Source organism: Sturnus vulgaris, chromosome 9 (assembly GCF_052056855.1).
Source record: "Sturnus vulgaris isolate bStuVul1 chromosome 9, bStuVul1.hap1, whole genome shotgun sequence".
Taxonomy (NCBI): Eukaryota; Metazoa; Chordata; class Aves; order Passeriformes; family Sturnidae; genus Sturnus; species Sturnus vulgaris.
The window spans coordinates 12,114,759-12,135,563 of record NC_142251.1 but is presented as its reverse complement, the minus strand read 5'-3'; the positions used below and the strand labels follow the sequence as shown (position 1 = coordinate 12,135,563).

The 20,805-nt window shown below is 39.8% G+C and overlaps 2 protein-coding genes across 9 annotated transcripts in view; one reads left to right on the top strand and one right to left on the bottom strand.

Moving 5' to 3' along the window:
* ZZZ3 (zinc finger ZZ-type containing 3) overlaps positions 1-2,619 on the top strand; it is a 56,344-nt gene extending 53,725 nt beyond the window's left edge. For both annotated transcript variants that reach the window (XM_014872156.2, XM_014872154.2), the window contains exons 12-13: positions 834-934; positions 1,292-2,619. In XM_014872156.2, the coding sequence (XP_014727642.1) occupies positions 834-934; positions 1,292-1,436 (246 nt within the window). In that variant the 3' untranslated portion in view covers positions 1,437-2,619. The remainder of the gene's footprint in view (positions 1-833; positions 935-1,291) is intronic.
* A 1,794-nt stretch (positions 2,620-4,413) lies between these two features.
* The window catches only part of AK5 (adenylate kinase 5), an 89,467-nt gene continuing 73,075 nt past the window's right edge, over positions 4,414-20,805 (bottom strand). For 3 of the 7 annotated variants that reach the window (XM_014872160.2, XM_088169823.1, XM_088169825.1), the window contains exons 11-15: positions 18,124-18,287; positions 16,997-17,113; positions 13,065-13,253; positions 5,677-5,798; positions 4,414-5,463 (exon numbers count right to left, since the gene is read on the bottom strand). In XM_014872160.2, coding sequence (XP_014727646.2) covers positions 5,688-5,798; positions 13,065-13,253; positions 16,997-17,113; positions 18,124-18,287 — 581 coding nt within the window. In that variant the 3' untranslated portion in view covers positions 4,414-5,463; positions 5,677-5,687. Of the gene's footprint in view, positions 5,799-9,456; positions 9,684-13,064; positions 13,254-16,996; positions 17,114-18,123; positions 18,288-20,805 lie in introns of all 7 variants that reach the window. The other 4 variants (XM_014872159.2, XM_088169822.1, XM_088169824.1 and 1 more) reach the window with 2 other exon arrangements.

Below are 20,805 nucleotides of genomic sequence, written 5' to 3'. Positions count from 1 at the left end.
TTGTTTCCCTCATTTTGTTTTCCTTTTCAGTTGTGTCTCTGCAGCACTCTTCATAATTTAGATTTTTGAAAAGCTCTCCTTGCTTGCAAGTCCCATTTTCTTGTTGTTTTTTTTTTTATCAAATATTTTTGCACTTCTGCCCCCTTCTGTACCACTGTGAATTTTTCATCTAGTCTTTCATGTTTTGTTTTTACTTCGTTTTTTTTTGTCTTCATGCCACACTCCTGCACGTGGGATTAGTTCTTGTCTTCTTGCTCAGTTTTAGTTCCACACCTCTGTTTCCTTCTCTGAACATGTATATTCCCCTTCCTTCCTGGCCATCTGGCTTTTAGTCCAGCCCACCCATGATGTGTTACTACATTTCCTGAGTTGGAAAGGGTATCAGTGTGTCCTGATCCACAGGCCCCAGCAGCCCCCAACAAGCTCTGCTGGTCTGCTCTTGCCTTACTGCTTCCTTCTGCCATGGAAAGGGCTTGTGTGAAACATCACATCCCTGTGTCACAGCAGTTCTTAGAGCCACCTGAGGATAAGCAGTGTCTGCAGGCAGGGCTGGGCTGCTTTTCTCGAGCAGGATAATGCCAAGGTGGAGCATCTGGGGAGGAGAAGCAAGCAAAAGCTTGGTGGATCCTCAAGGCTATGGAGGGCCTCTCTTAGAGAATGAGAACTTCATTATCCATGAGTACACTGTGGTCCGTGGTGAGAAGAATGCAGCTGTGTGGGCTGGCAGTAGCACAGGGACACACAGATTTCCCTGTGCTGAACTGGGGTGCACTGTCAGCAATGGAGGTGCCTCCAGTTGCTGTTTTCTCAGTGCTCTTGCATCTGCTCCACAGTGTGATAACTGCGGGATTGAACCTATCCAGGGTGTTCGGTGGCACTGCCAGGACTGCCCTCAAGAAATGTCCTTGGATTTCTGTGATTCGTGTTCTGACTGGTGAGCAGCCTGTCCTACTTGTTGTTTGTCATTAGATTGAATCTCTGCTGCATAATTGCTATGTAGGGTGGAAATCTTTGCTCCAGCACAGGACACGTATCCTGTGTTGTGAAGTGGAAGATAATTTGGCATCTCTTTGTGGGAGATACATTTTGTAAGCAGATTCTGGAGTTATAATTTTTTTAATACAGTGGACAGATAGGTTTGGTACAGTTAAACAGAGGGGGGAATTAGACTTTATGAATGAATTGCTATCCATTTTGGTATGAATCTGCTCATATGATCACTGTTTCTGAAAGTTAAAGATAAGGAAAAATATTTGACTTTTAAACTGTTATCTTTTTCTTTCCTTTGCAGTCTGCATGAAACAGAGATTCATAAGGAAGATCACCAGTTAGAACCTATTTACAGAGCAGAGACATTTTTAGACAGAGACTACTGCATGTCCCAGGGCACCAGTTACAATTATCTTGACCCAAACTACTTTCCAGCAAATAGATGACATGGGAAGCAGATCTACCATCTTGGGTTTACTATCCTCTTTGAAAAATAACAATGGCACCATTGTTAATTCTGTGCACATTTTGGAAAGACTCTGCTTTCCCTGAAATGTCACTCACAGCATGACAGCTTCCTGGGTGTACTTGTCAAACTACAGCTTTGAGCTGTCATGGTTCTAGATCACTGAACAGCAGCTGAACATTCCTAGTGTGCAGAAGGTTTCACTGGGAGATTTTCTTTCACCACATTAGTCACTTTTAGGTGGTGAATCTAAACAAAAGAAACACATACAAAAGGGTGAGCCAGAAATGAGAGCACACATTAAAGATAGAGTAAATTCCAAAGGCTTTGAAGAACTTGGTTATAATGAGATCCAGAGGAGATGAAGTATTTCTATAAAAACAGTTTAGTAGCTTGCAGTTTTGTTGTGAAATAGTTTTCAGCACAGTAACTGACTTCTTTAGGCAAGGTTTTAACCAATGACAGTGTTTGCTTCTAGGCTGTACTCTAAAAATACTCACTGTCTCGGCGATGGTTGGCTACGGGCCTTTATTAAATCGGAGCTGCTTAATCATGTTGACCTTCAATTTTTAAATTTTTTTTTAAAACCACAATGAACTCTATTTACCAACAGTGAAGCACTACAGGGGGCAACTGTGGCATTGCTTCCTTAACCAGCTCATGTTGTGTGAATGTTATAAAATTGTCACTCAGATATATTTTTTAAATGTAATGTTATATAAGATGATCATGTGATGTGTACAAAATATGGTGAAAAGTGCCAGTGCTAGTAACTGTGTAAAGTCTCTAATACTCAACATTTACTCCTTTAAAATAAAATACACAGCCTTCTGCCTCTGTATTTGGAGTTGTTAGTGCAACTCATCAAAGAAAACTGCCTAATATAAATCATATATATGGTAATAATTTTTCCTCTTTTGTAGTCTGCACAAGATCCATGAAAGATTGTATTTTTATTACTATTTAAACAGTGATTAAATTTAGCCTGAGCAGTGAGCAAGGGTTCACATGCATTCTTTTATACTGCTGGATTTTGTTGTGCATCATTTAAAACATTTTGTATGTTTCTTCTTATCTGTGTATACAGTATGTTCTTAAATAATGTTCAATTGTCAGGAGAACTGTGAGAAATAAACTATGTGGATACAGTCTGTTTATATATAGAATGCTTGCTGTGACTTCCTTTCTGTGTAGTTCTGACTCTTTAATCAAGATGGAAAGTGTTTCCAGGCGTTCCCTGGCTGTGCAGATCCCAGCGCCGCCTCCGCTGCTCCCGCCCGGGGCTGGGGCAGCTCTGCCCGCTCTGGTCCTGGCAGGATTAGCATTCCAGTTCTCTCCTTCCTCACTCACAGACTTCTTTGTCAGATCACAGAAAATCCAGATTTTAGTAGCCTTGGTACAGTGTATACCATTGTCTGAGAAGCTTTGTAATTATTGTGACATATTTTACTTAATATATTTTTTATTGAAATGTATAGCTTGTGATTCAGAAACACTTGATTATTTTATAACTGTAATAGACTTCCAGTTGCTTTGAAACTAGAATACTCAGAGCAATTAGCTAGAAAGCAAATAAATTTGACTTTAAAAGATGGCAATAGGAAGGATAATTGGCTGGCTGCACCTAGAAACTTTAAATTGGTCAGTATTTTTGCAGTAACTTCAGGTGTAGCTATTTTTTGCTTCAGAAAAAGAATGTAGGCATTTAATCTATTTAGAAAGTAATACAGTACAGTTACTAAAACACTGAGAAAGTATCCTATGTAAACATATCTCATGTATCTCATATACTTAGATAAATTTAATAAAACTTAAAAAAAACACAATACAAAACTCATATTAAGTATTTTAGTTTTAATTGGAAAAGATACTGCTCTGAGAGACTTTCTAAGACCATAAAAATATGCTTTCCACATCATTCATGGTCTTTATAGGAAACTAGAGTTGGTGAAGGTGTATTATCAGGAGGAGGATCTGTGGTTACATTCATTTTGTTTGTATCCTGAAAAATCATGGGAATAAAGTAAGAAAAGTAAATTAGAGAAAATACTCAGTCGTCAATTTAGGATAGCTTGGAAAGAACAAAAGATCTTGGCACCCTTGGAACAAGGTTGGAAGCCAAAGGATAATTTCAAGTCTGAATCACCCAAGAAAGAAGTGTCTTGGATAAGTCCTATTTTATTGAATATGTATAAATATTAATGTTTCCCTATGCATGCATATACAGCTATTTCTCCTGCATACATTATGAACGTATGCAAATAGGTATCTAATGCACATACACCAAACCAAGCATGGGATGTTTTTTGTTTTTTCCACAGAAAAGACAGAAGCAGAAAGAAAAATTAAACTGAAAGTGTATGGTAAATAATTTTTGTAATTTGATTTAAAAAACCCCATCAAAATAGCAGCTGATTGTTGCCTTTGTTCCCATCCTGCACAAGTATGAGACTCCACACTTTATAACTTCTACTGTAATTTAAATATAATAGAAAATACTCCAGGAAACCTACCCAGATGAATTTGCAACTTGATGGTAACTGCAGAGTATGCTACTTTTAAAAAAGAAGCTCCTCCAGCAGCGGCTGCTGGTGCGTGTGGCCAGAGCTGCCCTCTGGAGCTGGTGTGGTACTGCAGGCGCTGCTGCTGCTGCTCAATGGCACTGGCTGGAGCTGGAGAAGCACTTCCTAGAGCACCAGAGGTAAAATGTAGGCTATAGAAGGACCCAGGAAAGAAGGAACATCCAGGATATGAAGGATAACATACGTAAAACAGACCCTAAAAAGTAATTGAATTAGCATCTACAGGGCAAATGCTAAGGAAGAAAAGGAAACAGAAGAATCTGCCCTGATTGGAAAAAGGACATACTCTGTAAGCATGCTGATTTGAGCTATATTTTCAAGTCATGTACTGTGCTTTGAAAAGGATTAAACCCACATATTCTGTAACAGAAATCATTACTTCTCATTTTTGTACGTTTTATTTGTATTATATCTTCATTACAAGAAAGGTAACTTTAAAAATGCAAATCTGCTGCATAAAGTACACCTTTGACAGTACAAGCAATCATGCAACCCACTTTCACTGTGAATTCATCCAGAAGTTCCAGTAAGAGGATGCAGTTACTTTACAGGAATGTCAAACAAGCGTTTATTTAGCTGTCAGTATTACCAAAGAAACTCCACAATATTTTAGTTAACCTAACAGAAATACAATAGCACTTTTACAGACTTTTTTTGCAGATTACAGATAAATGGCTTACTAAAGGTGCAAGCAACATGAATCAAATAATCCCTGACATTTTCCTTTTTTTGGTTTCCCACCCCACCACACCCTCCCAAGTTTTGGCAATGCCAGTACAAGACAACAGATGATCTGAATTTTGCATTTGAAATACTTGAAAGATGACATGAGATGTTCTGGCTCATAACCAGCTTTACATATGGACTTTAATAGCTATAGCACAATTGCTGTTAATATGGATCATTACTGGATTGCATTTAACTATACAATAAAATAATCATTCTCAGCTCACAAAACTGGGAAGTCAGTTCTAAAATCATAACATTCCTAGCAGAAGACAAGACTGTCTCAAAAACGGTGTCTGTTCGCCAATAATGGATTTACAGACTTCCACAACATTCAACTGTATCTTCAACGAATTTTTCTCCTTGCAGCAGTGTTCTGGGGATGTGTGACAAGTTTATTTTAACTTGCAGCTTGACTAATTCCAGCTCTCTTAGAGCTGCATGTTACAGAGAACAGGTTTCAGTCACTAAAGCCCAAGAACAAGCTAAGTGACAACACACAAATTAATACTGTTAATAAAAAGAAAATAATAATCAATGGGAAACTTGTATGCAATAACTCTAATGTCAGTCTGCTGGACAGTGAGTGGGCTGGGTGGTGAGAGCTCCCTGGTGGCCAGGCACTGTCCCGTTTCCCATGGAATGTGTGTGACCATGAAATACAAAACCAGAGCTGCTGCTCACCTTGCTGCTTTTAACCTGTGAAGAGCAAACACCCAAGAAAACAAAATACAGTTCTTAGAGTGGGGTTAGCATACAGATCACTTTCTGTTGAGTGTACTGTCAGAACAAAGATTTCATCTAGAGTAACACACCACATGCACAAATTCCAGATACCTCTCAAGGAAGCAGCACTGCTTTGACCAGCAAATCATGGCTGTGGGGTGCACATGGGCAAGGCTGTGTACACACCTTACACACCATTACTGCATTTCTGCTGAAAAAGAAAATGCTGCCTCTTCCTTTTTCAGAAAACAGTCAATTGTCTTGCAGATTTCCAGGAAAACATCCTCCTGTGTTCCTTCTGCATCAACCTATGAAACAGAAAAAAACCAGTTTTGATTAAGTTACAAAGAATTATCTCAGAATCTAAACACTGGCACAAAAAAGTGGTCTAATATCAAATCAAAGTTGTTCTGCTCCATGGTAGAAGCATAATAATGTAGAGGAGCAGCTTCAAGAAACCAGATTACTCATTTTGTTTCCACAGATTTCTGTAAGAAGGTTCTGCAGGCTTGATTGTCTGTAGCAAAGTGCATTAGTCAAGTGAAGGAGCTTAAACTCTTAAGTACTCATGTTTTAAAGTAAAGTTCCACCTTTGATACAGAACAGTTGCCAAGGACCCTTGTCCCATCACTCCAACCTGACGAGCTCCTTCTTCAGGGCTGCACAGCACTCTGGGCTTTGGCCACTCCACAGTAACTTAGCAAATCAATGAATTCCAGTGCATTTGTATTTGCAAATTTGGTGAACTGGTTCTGGTTTTATGACATCCTTTGCCTCTGTCTTTCATAAGGGCACTGCTTTTGTGGTATAAGAACTCAACTTTCATTGAAGCAATTTTTTTCTTTAACACCCCAAAGATTCAGTTTTCTGATCAAGCTATTTTACAAGACTGTACTTCACAAACACAAATTTACTTTGCTGAAGATGAGAGAGCTGCATTTCAGCAGAGAGAAATGGCACTTGCAGCCAGTAACACTTTTCTGTGTTCCCTGGAAAACGTGAGGCAGAAGTGAGTTGTTCTGAGCAATGAGTTTCATGTCCATCCCATGCTGTGTCACCTGAGGAAGGAGAGCTCTCTTTTGCCCTCACAGCAGTGACAGAAGCAGCTTTCACACTGGCTGCATACTCCACACAGATGCTTCTGCTTATTATTCCTTTCCTCAAATGCCTGCTGAGAGCTTTGGTCTTTAAAGCAAGATTCTTCTCTGCTTCTCCATGCTTAAGTCTTTCATGCATGCATGAAGTTTGCACAAGATTAAATGGACCCATGACAACTTCATGAAAGATCTTTTTCCGAACTGCTGCATTTTCATCTCCAAGTTGCTGACTAGAAAGCTAGAAAATTGTAGTGTTTGAAGGGGACATCCATGCCTATAATACTTTCTGCCATCTCTTTGGTCTGCAGGAGAATTAAAGGAGTTTCATATTCAAATAAATGTATTTTTAAATAGGCCGAGAAATTCTGCTTAGATATGACATTGTCTTGCAGCCAGCTCCTGTACAGCTGACTGCAGCCCATGCACCTCTAAGTCCCTTGGTGCTGAGTTCCGTGTGGGAGTCAGCAGCTGCTCCTTGCAGAGATCCAGCAGGGACTGCAGGCACTCTCCATAGCTTGGTTTGCACTCTCGGTGGCATCTGCAGATGCTGTGAAGTTTGGTGCCCGTTGCATCCTGTCAGAAGTGCTGGCACATCTCACCAGCCTGTTCCACACCCAGAGCTCCAGCACTGGATACCCAGCCTGGCCAGCCTTTAGGGAGCTGTGCCTGACTGCAAGGGTTTGTGACAGAGTGAGCTGAGCTCCCCTCGGTGCCCTGGCCAGCTCCCAGTTCCCTTTCTGCCCTCACTGCCCTTCATGGTGGCATTTGCTCCTGCTGCTGCTTTTTGTAGAGCTGAGCAGAGACAGGGACGTCTAGAGCTAGGGAGTTGTGATGAAGAATTAGTTCTGTAAGCATGGAAACTGCCGTGCTTTATGATAGGCTGGAATGCTGACTTCCTAACAGTAGCAATAAAATGTGGATGGGCCTGACTAATGACAGCCCCAGTGCTTCCCATGCCGGCCTCCTAAATAACAAAGGCCCAATTCATAAAACTAACTTAACATCGTGGCACAAAACTTAACTTAATGTGCCAATAATTCACATCTAGTACTACAGTAATTCAACAACACTCTCAGTAGCTCCAAAGAAAAACTCTGTATTTCTCTTCCTCAGATTATAACAAACCTCATAAATTAGGCCTGTTTTCAAGGCTATTTAAGGCTGGCTTCTCATGAAAAAAGATCTATATACAGTTTTCCACAGTTTTGAAATGCAGCTATGGCTTTTGGTAACTTCAAATACAGAGGAATTTAATGAGCTCATATGAAAAAATTACTGGAGTAACCATCCCTATAATACAGTGTTGCTCCTTTTGCCATTAAAATCAACCAATTAAGTTTTCTGTCAACAAATCTCCATTTATTTTAGGTTTTGAAATTTAGAACTCTAAACATATACTGGCACTGAGAAGAACCTGAGTGTTTGTAGAGAGGATGGCTGAGGACAGACTCTGGAATGAACTCAGTAGTTAGAAGCTTCTTACTGAAGGTCAGTCAAGTTCAGCTGTGTTGTCACTAACATTTATGTCTTTGTCATTAGAGTTTTAGAAAATCTCTCTGAGACTGTGCAGCACCTGGTTCTCACAGCAATGGATCAAGCTGTCTAAATCCACTGAAAACACACTGCCCCGAGACCTATTCATATTAGCATGCATTTTCTGCTGTGTTTTATCTATGATCTCCTGCTAATGTTTCTGATATATCTTTCTACATCAGTTTCTCATCTAATGGGCTGCAGAGCACCAAAGGGGGAATAGAGAATCACTTGTTCCTTTGTTCCCCACATCCTTATCTATCAGAGTTAATGGGTCTCTGAGAACCTTTCAAAAGATGGAAATAAAGCACATAACTGCTCTCACTATTACCATTGATTATCCCTTCTGGAAAGGGGGTAGTCGCCCCTCCCTACACACAATTATAATGGGCTCAGCAAGGGAAGGCTCACAAGTGGGAGACTGGGAGAGGGTGGATGGTCACATGTTCTTTCATGCTACTTATGGAAAATGTGACTGCAAGTGACTTTAGAAACACTTCAGAAATACTAGAACAACACTGACAAAAAATAATAAAAAGAAAGGAAGTTAGCACAGAAAAACGATCTTCTGATGGACTTTGTAGGCTAAGCTTTCATAGCATGTGATCTGAAATAGTAAAAGTTTTTGGACACCCCCAATCCTCTGCTCTGGCCTGCTTGGCTTATTTGCTATACTCGTGCCCTTTTCCTCAGACTTTGGATAGGAAATCTGTATGTAAGACACCTACCAGGTATCTTATGTTAGCTAGGTAGGATCAGGGCTGTCTTGCTTGACTACCAAGGCATTGCTCTTCTCTTTTACTTACTACCCTCCTACATACTGTCACTTCAAAAAAGCTTTAAAGGATGAGTCAGATATTAAAAACAATCTTCTTTTCTTTCTTCCTTTCTTCTCAATTGAGAGAGGGCCATATATTCAAAGGGATTTACATTTAGCCATGTCAAAACACAAGTAGGTGTCTACTAAATTTTCAGATTCACTTTTCTGTCCAGCTGCCTTGGAACTCACCAAGAAATAAGATTTAAAACCAACATTATCCATCTGCTTACTACTACTATAATGAATTTTGTTTAATTTCCTTTAAAGTCATTTATCTGAAGCACCTGATTCCCACAGAACCAGGGGCTTGCAGGCAGTGTTTTTGAGGCAATGCTTTCAGCCCTGGCATTTCCAGTACAAGGCCTACTGAAAAGCAGTCATTTGCTGTCCTTAGCAGCAGGTGGGTGTTGTGTAACTGACAACAAAAGAAATTATGGTATATTAAAGTAAATCCCCAAAACATGATTTTAAAAAAATAGTAATTGAAAAATTTCTTATTAGTCACAACTACTTTACCTTCCAGAACACAATTTAGAAACTTAATGCCTCAGCAGAAAAGTGAGGACACTGTTGCCTTTGCCCTTCATTCTTCAGTCAGTTCATCTTCCCTTGCAAATACGTACACAGTTCTTCACCTCAGCAGGGTGCTGGAAGGATTGCTGCTGTTTATTCCTGTCAGGTTCACAGGTGTTTCATCTGCACCCACAGCCTTCACCCTCTGTCCATGCCTCAAGCCTCCACTGCTAAGCAGAAACACAAAGAGGGAATCTTGGCCAAAGGGAAATTTCCAACACAGTCCTGAGCTTTTGTAAGCTTCACCAGGTCACTGTTCTTGTTCAGAGGTCAGCAGAACGGAAAAATGTTCCAGTTCCACATATCATATTAGTCAGTTATGAATGCACCTATGCACAGCTCCAGGCTGGGGAAAGTCATAACATCCTCGAGAATTAAAGTGGGAATGCTGTTATAACCATACACCTTTGCCTCTTCTGTGCAAGTAAAGCAAGGAGAGAGTTCCCAAAGAGGGCAGAGGAAGCCGGGTCAGAGCTGAGTTTTTTTCTGTCTGCACTGTGTTTGTCAGGCTCCATCCAACCATGCCTTAACTCCTCTTCCAATGCATAGAGTAAGAAAGCTCATTCGGCATTGTACTCTCACCACACCTTGATGTGGTGTTACAGATCAGCTCCTCCTCTGCTGAGTATGCAGCCAACATCTAATTCCCACACCAGACCTTTTGCTGGCCTTCTGCCCAGGACTGAATTTTACATTTGCATATTTAATCAGCCTGTTTCAGGACTGAAAACCTTTGGAGTGGATAGGACAAATTAAATACATCCCACTGCTGTCATGTGCTGTTCCCAGTCTGTGGAATTGTCCAACCCTAAATACACTTAACTGGAGAAAATAAATTACACCAGTATGCCAACCCCATTTTCTTGTTACACAAGTCGATTTCTGATTTTCTTTTCTGTGGCAAGGTGGAGGTGGGTGCCCCATAACACATGATCACTTCTACAATTAATACCTAGAATATAGTGGTCTTTAGCCAGCTGCACTAAGTTGGCTAGAAAAGGTTGATGGAAGTTAGCAAGATTTAGACTCTGGTATTCCTCTAGAATCTCAACACCCACTCCTCTGCATGCTTAAGAAAGTGCATTGCTGCAACCCCAAGGGATATAAAGCTCAGTGAGCCTTTCACTGAAGAGCTGCTTGTGTTGAAAAACCAAACCTAGGCAGGAATCAAATATTCTTTTAGACTCCTCTTCCTCTCTTAAACAGCTTCTCTTCAGATGCTTTGGCCATTGCTTATCCTGGATCACAGACTGATCTGGATCTCCAAATAGCACCCTCAGGAAGGCATCACTTCCCTGAATCTACTGGATGCCAGAAGCTTTGCCTAAGAAAAAGAGTACATTTGTCTCTCATCTGTAGTTACATGGAGGTCCATGGGTGATTTAAAATAAATCCATTAATATAGATGAAAATTTATTTTTCAGGGGTCAAATCAACACTTGTAAATTAACCTTGACGGCTTTGTCTGAAGTGGATAGGAAACACACACACAGAATTTCAGGAGACAGAATTATAGAGGCAGCAGCATCTCCATGGGAGCATTAACCTCTTCAGCCAGCACTGGACAGTGCTGGAGAGTGAGAAACCCACTTAGGAATGAACAAATCCCCAACACTGAAATATGTGATGCTTTAATTAAAATGGGAAAGCAAAATATTAAACATGTTAGACTGCCTCTAGGTAAAGTCTCAGTCTTCTGTGCATGTGTGTATGATATTACAAAAAAAAACAAAAAACAAACCCAAGACTATTTTAGCCTAGCCTGCACAAAAGAACTGCAGTCAAATGTTATATGTGATATATTTGATCAGAAGTTATTATTGTCAGTTTTTCTGCTTTCCACCTGAATTTACTTTCATCATTCAGAGAACACCCAGTGGCTGCTAATGTCAATGCTTGGCTGTGTGTAAAATCTGTTACTATAAATAAGAAACTAACCCCATGTCCTGGGAATTGCAAACTTCCCCTTGACTCTCTGCTTTCTTCAACATACGTAGCTTAAACATATTCACTAAAATAGTTTTAAAAGACATTTTCCACAATGATGTTTATAAAGTTGATTTTACAGAGCTTTCATACCCAATGGTTCCACCTGGAAGGTGGATATATGGTAAACACCACATTCACCAGAAGCAAGTTCAGACAATCTGCAGACATTGTAAGGAAAGTACTGTAGGCACTGTTCGAGCAAGGAAATTATGTAGGGGATGGAGCAGGAACTTGCAGCAGGAGCATTAAGGAAGGGCAAGTAAAGCCCATGTCAAGGGAAATGAGGCAAACCATGACTACAAAATTTGTATGAAAGTGTTAAGTGTGGTTTCACTCTCTTTGGGGCTGTCACTTCCCTGATGCTTCAAAAAGGGAAACACTGTGGTAGGCACAGCTCCCTGGAATAGATATTGAGACAGAGAGCTCTGTTTTCCTTGGCATTGTGCTGTGTTGGTGTATTGTGCATTGCACTGAATTCTTAGTTAGGCACATCCTTGCAATTTTAGCAAGATAGCTTCTCAAAGAAAAAACAAATAAACCACATAGTCGTTTGTAAGCCTAAAGATGAATAGTAAATAGGAACCTTTTTCTGCCACTTAGACTTTGTTTTATGTGCACTTATTGTTTGGGTTAGGAAAGGCCAGAAATCAGGACTCTTCCTTTGAGTATCATTTTTCTCAGCATTGTGTCATTAACTCTATTCTCAGGTCAGGATATTGGTGCACAAATTAGCTGCACATTTCTCTTTTGGGAACTTTGCAAAGGAGAAAAGTTTGGGGCAGGTGGTTTGTATGTTTTCTACAGCCTCTAGAAAAAAACAGATCCCCTAATATTTCCAGAAACTATTATTGGACTCTTTCTCTTTTAGGACAAGACAGAGCAGTAGGAGTAGATCTTTCTGTAGGTGAACTAAGGGATAGTTTCCATGACAGAGAGCAGAGAAAAAAGAAAAAGTCCCCCAAATCCTATGTTAATGAGTCTACAAATGTGCCAGCTAAGTACACTGATGGAATTTTTCTTGCTTCTCTTTAAAGTACTGAATAAAAAGAATGCTTTAAATATCACATCCTGAGCAGGTGTAAACTCAAATAATCCATTGAAATTAATATAACTATGTTATTTATTTAAGCAAAAATATCTTTCTTGTGTGCAGGTCTGTTTAATTTCAGGATATACACTGTCAGTTTTGAAAATTTTACTAAAGGGCTTTGGATTAACATCATCTTTAATCTTAATTTTGAAGGATCTTATAGAGTAATACATCCTAATACTTAAAGAAAAGCTTTCCAGAATTTATGTTTAATAAGAGATTCTATAAAGATGAGTTATTGATTCAGGATATGTTCTCTGACTAAGGATAAATCAGTGTTTTTTTCTTTCGAACTGTCATGTGGAACTCAGAAGTTTGCAGAAGTTGCAAACAAATCAGGGAATTGTAAAATGAGGACAACTGGAAAGTGCAGGAACAGTTCATAAATCATGTCATGTCAGTGTTTTCCAAATATTGCTCATATAATTGAAGTAAAAAGCAATAGTTTAATTTAAAAGGTCAAGTAATTTACCTTGCATAACTGTGTCTTGCTTTCATAGTACGCAATCAGAGGGTTTGATGCTTGGTAGTAGCTTTCAATTCTTTCCTCGGTGGTTTCAGTGTCCTCAGAGTTGTGACTGCTCTGATTCCTCATCAGAAGGCGACTGCTCATGGTTCCTGCAGAGCAGTCCAGGCAGAGCACAAGCTTTGGTTCCCCAATCTAGAGACAAAGGAAAACAACAAACATTCAAAGTTCTGGCCCAGTAAAACAGGTTTTGTTTGGATAACACCAAAACAGTCACCAAAGAATTTATTAGTGAATTGTATTTGTTTATGGAGAAATTATGCTTATTAACAAACACTGTTCATTGCAGCAGCACTAAGGGGTGCCAGCATTGAGGAGCAAGGCTGTGCTTGCCTGGGCTCTACACAGAGAGATAAAGAGAGAAGATCTGACAAATTCTCCTTGCTTGGACTGAAGAGCATCAGTTCATTATTTGATTGATGCAAACAGTACAGGACTTATGGATTACTTGACTCAGTTGTATTTGTAGCCTTTTCTTTGTTCAATGTGTGAAAAGGGAGTGGTAAATTTTAGTTCAGTACTTCACGATGCAGTAGCAGGAAATGTCCACATAAAAATGTACCCACTTGAAATGGAAATGAGTAACAAGAGACAGGCTCAGGGACACCATCAAATATTCACAGGAATACAACCTGTGAATTACTTTATGTCACACAGTATTTTATGTCCTTCAGTGCACCCACATTATTCCTACCCATGCTGTAAAGGAAGGATGTGATACACTTCTCTGCATTTTCAAATTGGCAAGTAATTTCCAAATTCTATGGGAAGCTGGTCATTTAATGCTGTTCGGCTAGGGCCAAACTGGTCATGAGGGAGAGTCTGTCCTTTTCTCTAATAAAAATAAATTCAGATTTATTTATTTTTATTCTTAGGCCTAGCAAAGATCATAAATAATCATCTCTCTCTACAGTTGATCATAGATACTGCAGTACTTTATGGGAAAAAAAGAAATGGCAAGAAAATGTTCTTTATGGTATTTTAAGAGAGAGCCAAAAGTTCTAAATACAAATTCTCATCATTCTTTCCCTGAAACACTGAAAAATATGTATGTCATTTAGCATAAATCTTGGAATGCACAGTCATGCACCCTGCTTAGGCACAGTACTCTCTGACACAAGATTTTGTATGAGCAAAAACTGCTGGGCTGAGTCCAAAGTGATAAATTCCACTATCTCAAGCAAAATGCAGGTGTTATGGGATCAATGGGGAAAAAAAGTAAATTTTTCCATGCAGTTATGTATTTAATCCTTCAATGACACTCCCAGTCTTTTTCTCATTCCTTCCCTTCCCAGAGGGGATCTGGAAAACACTTTTCAGGAAAAAGTGAGAAGACTTGAAAAAAACATGATTGCTCTTCACACTAGTGACCATTGCAAAATCATATTTTTACCACAGCTACAGCAAAGAAAATCTAAATGACCAATATATTGAAATTGTCATTGTTATCTTTGTTGACAGCCCTTAAAGGAAGAAATATTCTAAAGGTAAATATTTCATGTCAGGCCTTCTGCATTTGACTGAGGATGTCTGGATTGTGTTGACCTTTCTCCTACCCTTAATGACTTTGTAAGGGAAGCTGAAGCCAAGGGATTGTCAGACAGTTCAATGACAGGCTTTTATCTACCCATTTCTTCCACACAGAAAACATTAATGCTATTAGCTGTAGAAGCACGGGGTTGGGGGGTTAAAAAAGCCAATAAGGCAGTCTTAATAGTGCAGGAGACACAGAGAATTAAAAATATATGTGGGCTTAATTTAAACAAATGCCCTTTTTGTATAACTGGATTAGGAAGGTGAGAAATTATTTCCTCCCAGTTTTACATGAGGAATTCCATGGTCTGCTCTAAATTATAATGGAATAAATAGGAAATAATTCCTTTTATCAGTTATACTCATCACCTTACAATGAGGATAATGATGTAGTCTACTGACTGATAGGATCAGATAATATTATCCTGCTGGATATACTCAGTCTGATTTACTTTTGAAAAATTTACATGGTTTTCTTAAAAGTTTCAGTATTGCTATATGGAATTCAAACTATTACAGAAATATCTTTCTTCCAAACTAAAATCCACAAAAAGTGAAAGTAATGCCCTTATCAGGTATTACAGCAATTTTTGCTACTTTTTTATTTTCAAAAAATTACTATTTTCCTGGCACAATTTAGCTTAAATAATACATACCAAACAAGTCTAATGTTCTGGGCCTTTACTCTGTCTGACTGAGTACTTCCCACCTGGTGCTGTGGAATATATAATTTAATAATGTTTGTTCACCTTGTAGAAAGGCCGAGGAGAGAACAGAGTTTTGTGCTTCTCTAGAATTATGGCTGGGTAAAATTGTATCATAGAAGGGAATTGGATAAAATTGGCCAGAGAATAAGCTGGTTCTACATAGCTCATTCTGTTTATGAGTCAAGCTCTGAAATATAAGCATTATTCTTGATGTCTTCTAAATAGAGCAGGTCTTTATTAACAATTATAAAGATTTTTAGATATCATGTAGATATGTAGCATTATTCATCTGTACTTTGCTGCCATTAATTAAGGCCTAATGTGCACCTCTTTCATTCAATTATAATTTATGAACTTCTCATCACCCTTTGGAAAGAACAGCAAAGCATTATCTCAAAAACGACTCATTTAAAAATATTTCACAGTCTTACTGAGAAGCTCAGAGCTGGCCTGTGAAAAGTGGATACAAAGCACAACAGGGGTGACAGCATGTTCAAAACAGTCACTTGAGGTCCTTGTCTTTTACTCCAAATGCAGTCTGGGACTTTGGGATCTTTTGCTGCTTTCAGGGAACTTCAAGGAGCTCTGCTTCAGCACTGGATGCATTAAGACATTTGCCTGGGAATACCTCAGTGCAGGACACTCCAATCTCTAAATCCCACTTCATAATATAGACAAGTGTCCACAGGACACAAACATGCCTGCCTACCAGAGAAACAGCACTGCTGAAATAGTTCCTCCTCAGACACAAAATCAAAGAAATCTCCAGCATTTTTTTAACAGTCTACAGCATTTTACTAATAAGTCAACATTTCTATGAATGGCTTCTATAGCAAATCCCATTGCTCATTATTTTGTCTGGCTTCTGATGCCTATATCTTGCTAGGCTTTTACGGTAATCAACTAAATAAAGCAGCTAAACGCTCAGTGAGAAAACAGGGGATTCATTAAAGTTTTATTACCTTATAAACTTGTTTTTGGAGTGTAATATGATATAACAAATACTAACTATTATCCCTAATTCACCACCTCTTTTCTCCTAAGCCCTGGCAGATTCATTCATAGGCTCAGAGTATTTTCTGAAGACTGAGAAATGTACGGCTGAGACTTCTCACGAGGTCTTAGCACATCCTGAGGAAATCGATAACTCTCGGAATTGCCACGCAGGCACTTGCAGAACGCTCTTTTTATGGCTGTACCACCTGTTACTCATCACAAAAATTAAATCTGTGTTTGGCTGTTTCAAGTGGAAGCAAGCTTTAGCAGAGCTGGCTAACTGGTAATAAATACTAACTGTGGAGATACATACTTCTATGCTTGATCAGAAGTACAGCACTATACACTAGAACCAAAAAAATGGTTCTAAAAGTATGCTTTCTACTAAATGTGAATTGTTCCTGGTTTACATTAAATTTAGGTAAAATCAGCCTTTACTTCTCCTTCTAGTGTGTTCTGGAGTCTGGGTAGGTAAGGGCAACAGCTAGATTTGCTGTACTGATGGGGTGCCAAAATTTCATTGATCAGCAGCACAGCTCTGCTGGATTGGCTTTTTACATGTCCCTGCAATCAGGTGAAGAGAGGGACTGAAGCAGCACCAGAATTACAGGAGTTACAACAGCATTCCAGGGGTATGGTCACCTTGCTCTCAAACTCTTCTGCGTCTTTCAGCTCTTGGGGATACCCATCGATCAGGAATCCTTTTGTGTCCCCTAGCTTGGAAACCATGGCTTCCTTCAGTAGCTCTACAACAATACCCTGTATAGGAAAGAGAAGGAATTATAGGTTAAATAATAAGAAAGATTGATACCTTTGTTTGTTGCACTGACTTTAGTCCTACACCCTTGAAAACGGCCCTGTTTGGCTATAAGTAGGTCCTGTCAATGCAGGCGTTTTTCTTGTCCTGCAGGTAGCAGGCCACTCTGCTTTTTATTCTCTCAGGACTAGCAATGCCACACAAATCTAATGCAATCCATCCAAGATTTCCCAAAGTACCCTCCAGATAGCTCAGAATACTTCATCTTTTCAAAATGAATGTTAATACTTGTGAAACTCTAGAGTACTGCTGCAGCATTTTCCAGTCTGATTGCATTTTGCTATGTCACTGGTATAATTATGTTACATGGAAAGTGACCCCATCTGACCAAACACACTGAAGAGCAAAGCAATCAAAATCAAGCCTGAGCACAGCTTTTAGTTTTCCCTGAACAGCATTTCCCAGTATCTTTCATTAACAAACACATCCTGTGACCTAGCTGCGGTTGCTGAAGACCCACCAAGAACTGGGACTGTGGCCCTGCCATGTAAAAGTCAGGTCCAGCTGAGAACAACACCCTCTGCCTTCACAATCTCCATTAAGCTGCAGTCCAGCTAATCTGGGATGTCAGCCAGCTCTGCAGGGAACTGCTGCAGGTACTGTAATTTAAAATAGCTGCCAGGAGGACCAGCTCTGAATCTGAAATGTAACACTATAAAAAGGACATAAAGTTTGTTTTCTGTACTTACATTTTGCAATGCATCTGTCTCACTGTACTTCATGTCTAATTTATTGCCTATGTGAAACATAAAGAAATACTGGCACTGAAAAGGGAAACAAGTGCCATGGATTTGGCAACAAGGAAATGTCTCCCTGAGGTTACAGATTAATTTTACTAAAATGCACTGAGATACTGAACATCATCTCCAGTATCTATTTCCACTGTTTTAGACAATATTCCTACCACTGCCTTTGTTTAACCATTAGAACCCCGAATAAAACCATCACTCACGCCAGGCACAGGTTCACCACATTCCACGATGTCTTTGATCAATTTACTTCTCTCTGATAACGATGATAACTCATTTTGGAGAAGGTCACTAGTGGACAGGTGAGTAAATCCATATTTCTTGGCTAACTGTTCACACTGGCTACCTTTGCCAGAGCCAGGCCCACCTATGTGAGGGAAAAAATAACTAGAACTAGAAAAAAGAAAAGAACAAAAATCTTCCAATTCTCAAACTATAGCCACTGCGAAAATGGGAGGAAATCGATGACATTGATTATTTTGCAAAGTTTTTTTGTAGAGACACTATCTACAGTAGAACAAGTCATATACTTCCCTTCTGATACAACTACAGTGCTGACTCAAAAATGTGTTGAAGTTGAAGGAGTCACAACAGTGTGAAATCTCTCACAGAGGAGAACCTGTTCCTAAAACACCATTAGCATGTGAAGGAAAAGCATGAAACAGCCTGAGGAAAAGGGTATTTCGCTCAATGCATGTTCAGTTTGACAGCTACAACAAATGGTAGCGAAGTAAGGCTCACTGCACCACTGAGAGCAATAACAACGAGCTCCCAGCTGCACCTGCCCCGGTCCTGCCCATAGGACAGAGCGGCCCGGAGGGGAAGGGCACTAACCCAGGGAAAGCTGTGGGTGTCCTCCTGGCAGGAATGGCACCTCCAGCCTCCGGCTTCCTTCGGCCGGCGAGCGGGCCCAGCTCGGCCCCAGAGCCCTGCCCGTTCCCGGCCCAGCTCCGCCATGGAGGCGGCTCCTTCTCCCTCCGCTGCAAGGCCGATGGCACGGACAGCCAAAGGCCTCTCTCTGCAGGCTCCTGCTGAGGCATTGCAGCCACCCCCGCCTGGCTGCAGAGGAGCACAGCCCACGGCTGCTGCTGGAAGCCGCCTGTCAGGTGTCCCAGCGCGGTGACTTCAGCGCTGCCGGCACGGCGGAGGCGAGGCCCTGAGGCGCCATGGCCGTGCCAGGGCGTGGGGGGCGGCTCAGCCACAATTGCCGCTGTGAGCTTGTGTAGAAAACCTCCCTGCGTGTGGCAGCAATTTTGCAGCCTTTCATGGATCTATTCGGAAGATCTACTGCAGCAGGAGCTGCTTATAGCCTTGGAGGGAGACTATGCTCTTGTCAGTAAAGTTTTTTTCAGCAGGTGACATGTTTTATTTATCAACTGTTGGGACTTGCAGGTAGGGCTGCACAGCTCTGCTGCGTGCATTTAAGATGCTAGAAAATATGTGGGTTTCCTGTTTCCTTATCTTTCCACAAACAAATACAGGAATAACATGGTCACAGTAAAGCAAACTTAGCACCGTCTCTGCCTCAATTGAACTTTCTTCTAATTTTTGCATTCAATGTAAGAAATAATTGCTAGAGCGTATAATTTTCAGAGAAATTACAGTACTGTAGCTGAGACTAAAAATTGGGTCATAAAGAAGTAGCATCAAAGAAAGGAGTTTGTCTTCTGTGATTTTACTTCAGCTTCACAAGGAGAATGACCAGCCTGTCTGTGAGAATCACACCTGTGCTACAATTTTTCTAGAATTAACTTTCTTGCAGCCTTAGCTTCTGGCCAATGGGGGTTGCATGCTGTTTTTCCATTGCTATAATATGAAGAACATTATTGTCTTGTAAAAGCACTAGTTGAAAGAAAACAAGGAAGAAATAGGAGTGGCTGTAAAAAAACAGATGTAGTGAAATTACAGGCAAATTACCAGTAATGAATCCTTTAAATATCTGAGTGGCAATTAATTGTATTTCTGGCCCGTTTGGGGTTTTTTTTAGATCAGTAAGTTTGTTTACACATTTTGTCTCCTGGTCTTGTATATGCTAACAGAGCAGAAATTTAATCCTATTTCTTTGGTGTATATATAGAGTATTAAAATACCCAGCTATAAAGATTATTGTATTCTTTTTCTTATGTAACTGTCTCTCTTCTGAATGCAGAGCCCAATGAGAAATTTCATAATTTCTCTTCATATACAAAATAAATTAGATCTCTTTTCAGAAATAACAATACAAGGACATTTTTGGTTTTTTATCAAGTAAATACTTAGAAAATTTGATGTGCTTCAAATACCTTTTTGTGTTAGTATTTTAAAAAAGAACACTGTCAGAATGGCACAATATGCAGGGTATACACAATAATGAGTGTGCCTCCAAAACATTAATTAAAATTACCATTTTTTTATAGAAGAGTCTAAACAAACAGATTAACATGATGAGCTCTTTAAAAATTAAAAAACATTTGAGTAAGTTATGTGCTAAAAATGGTAGTTTTTATGGCCACTGGTATTAATTTAGATTCATCTGATGAGTAGCAAAGCATCCTAGTGCTTGACAGATGCATACAACCCACTCTATCAAGTCTTGTCCTTTCTTATCCATGAATGAGACCACAGTTCTTGCTTGGCATGATCTGAGAAGAGACTGAATTCCCAGGAAATTCAGTATTGAGGGCTGAGCACAACTTGGCCTTTACACCAGTATTAATTTATGTGTCTGAAATTAAAATATTATCTTGTCTCCCTCCGAAGTTCCCTAATGTGACTGAAATAGAGTGATTCAGATGGGAAAGGAAGGATGTGAAAGTGCATTTTCTTACTAATTAGGTGTTTCCTTCTTGCTCAGAGTATGTACTTAAAAGACTGCTACATAAGCAGCTTTAACAGCAAATTACTCC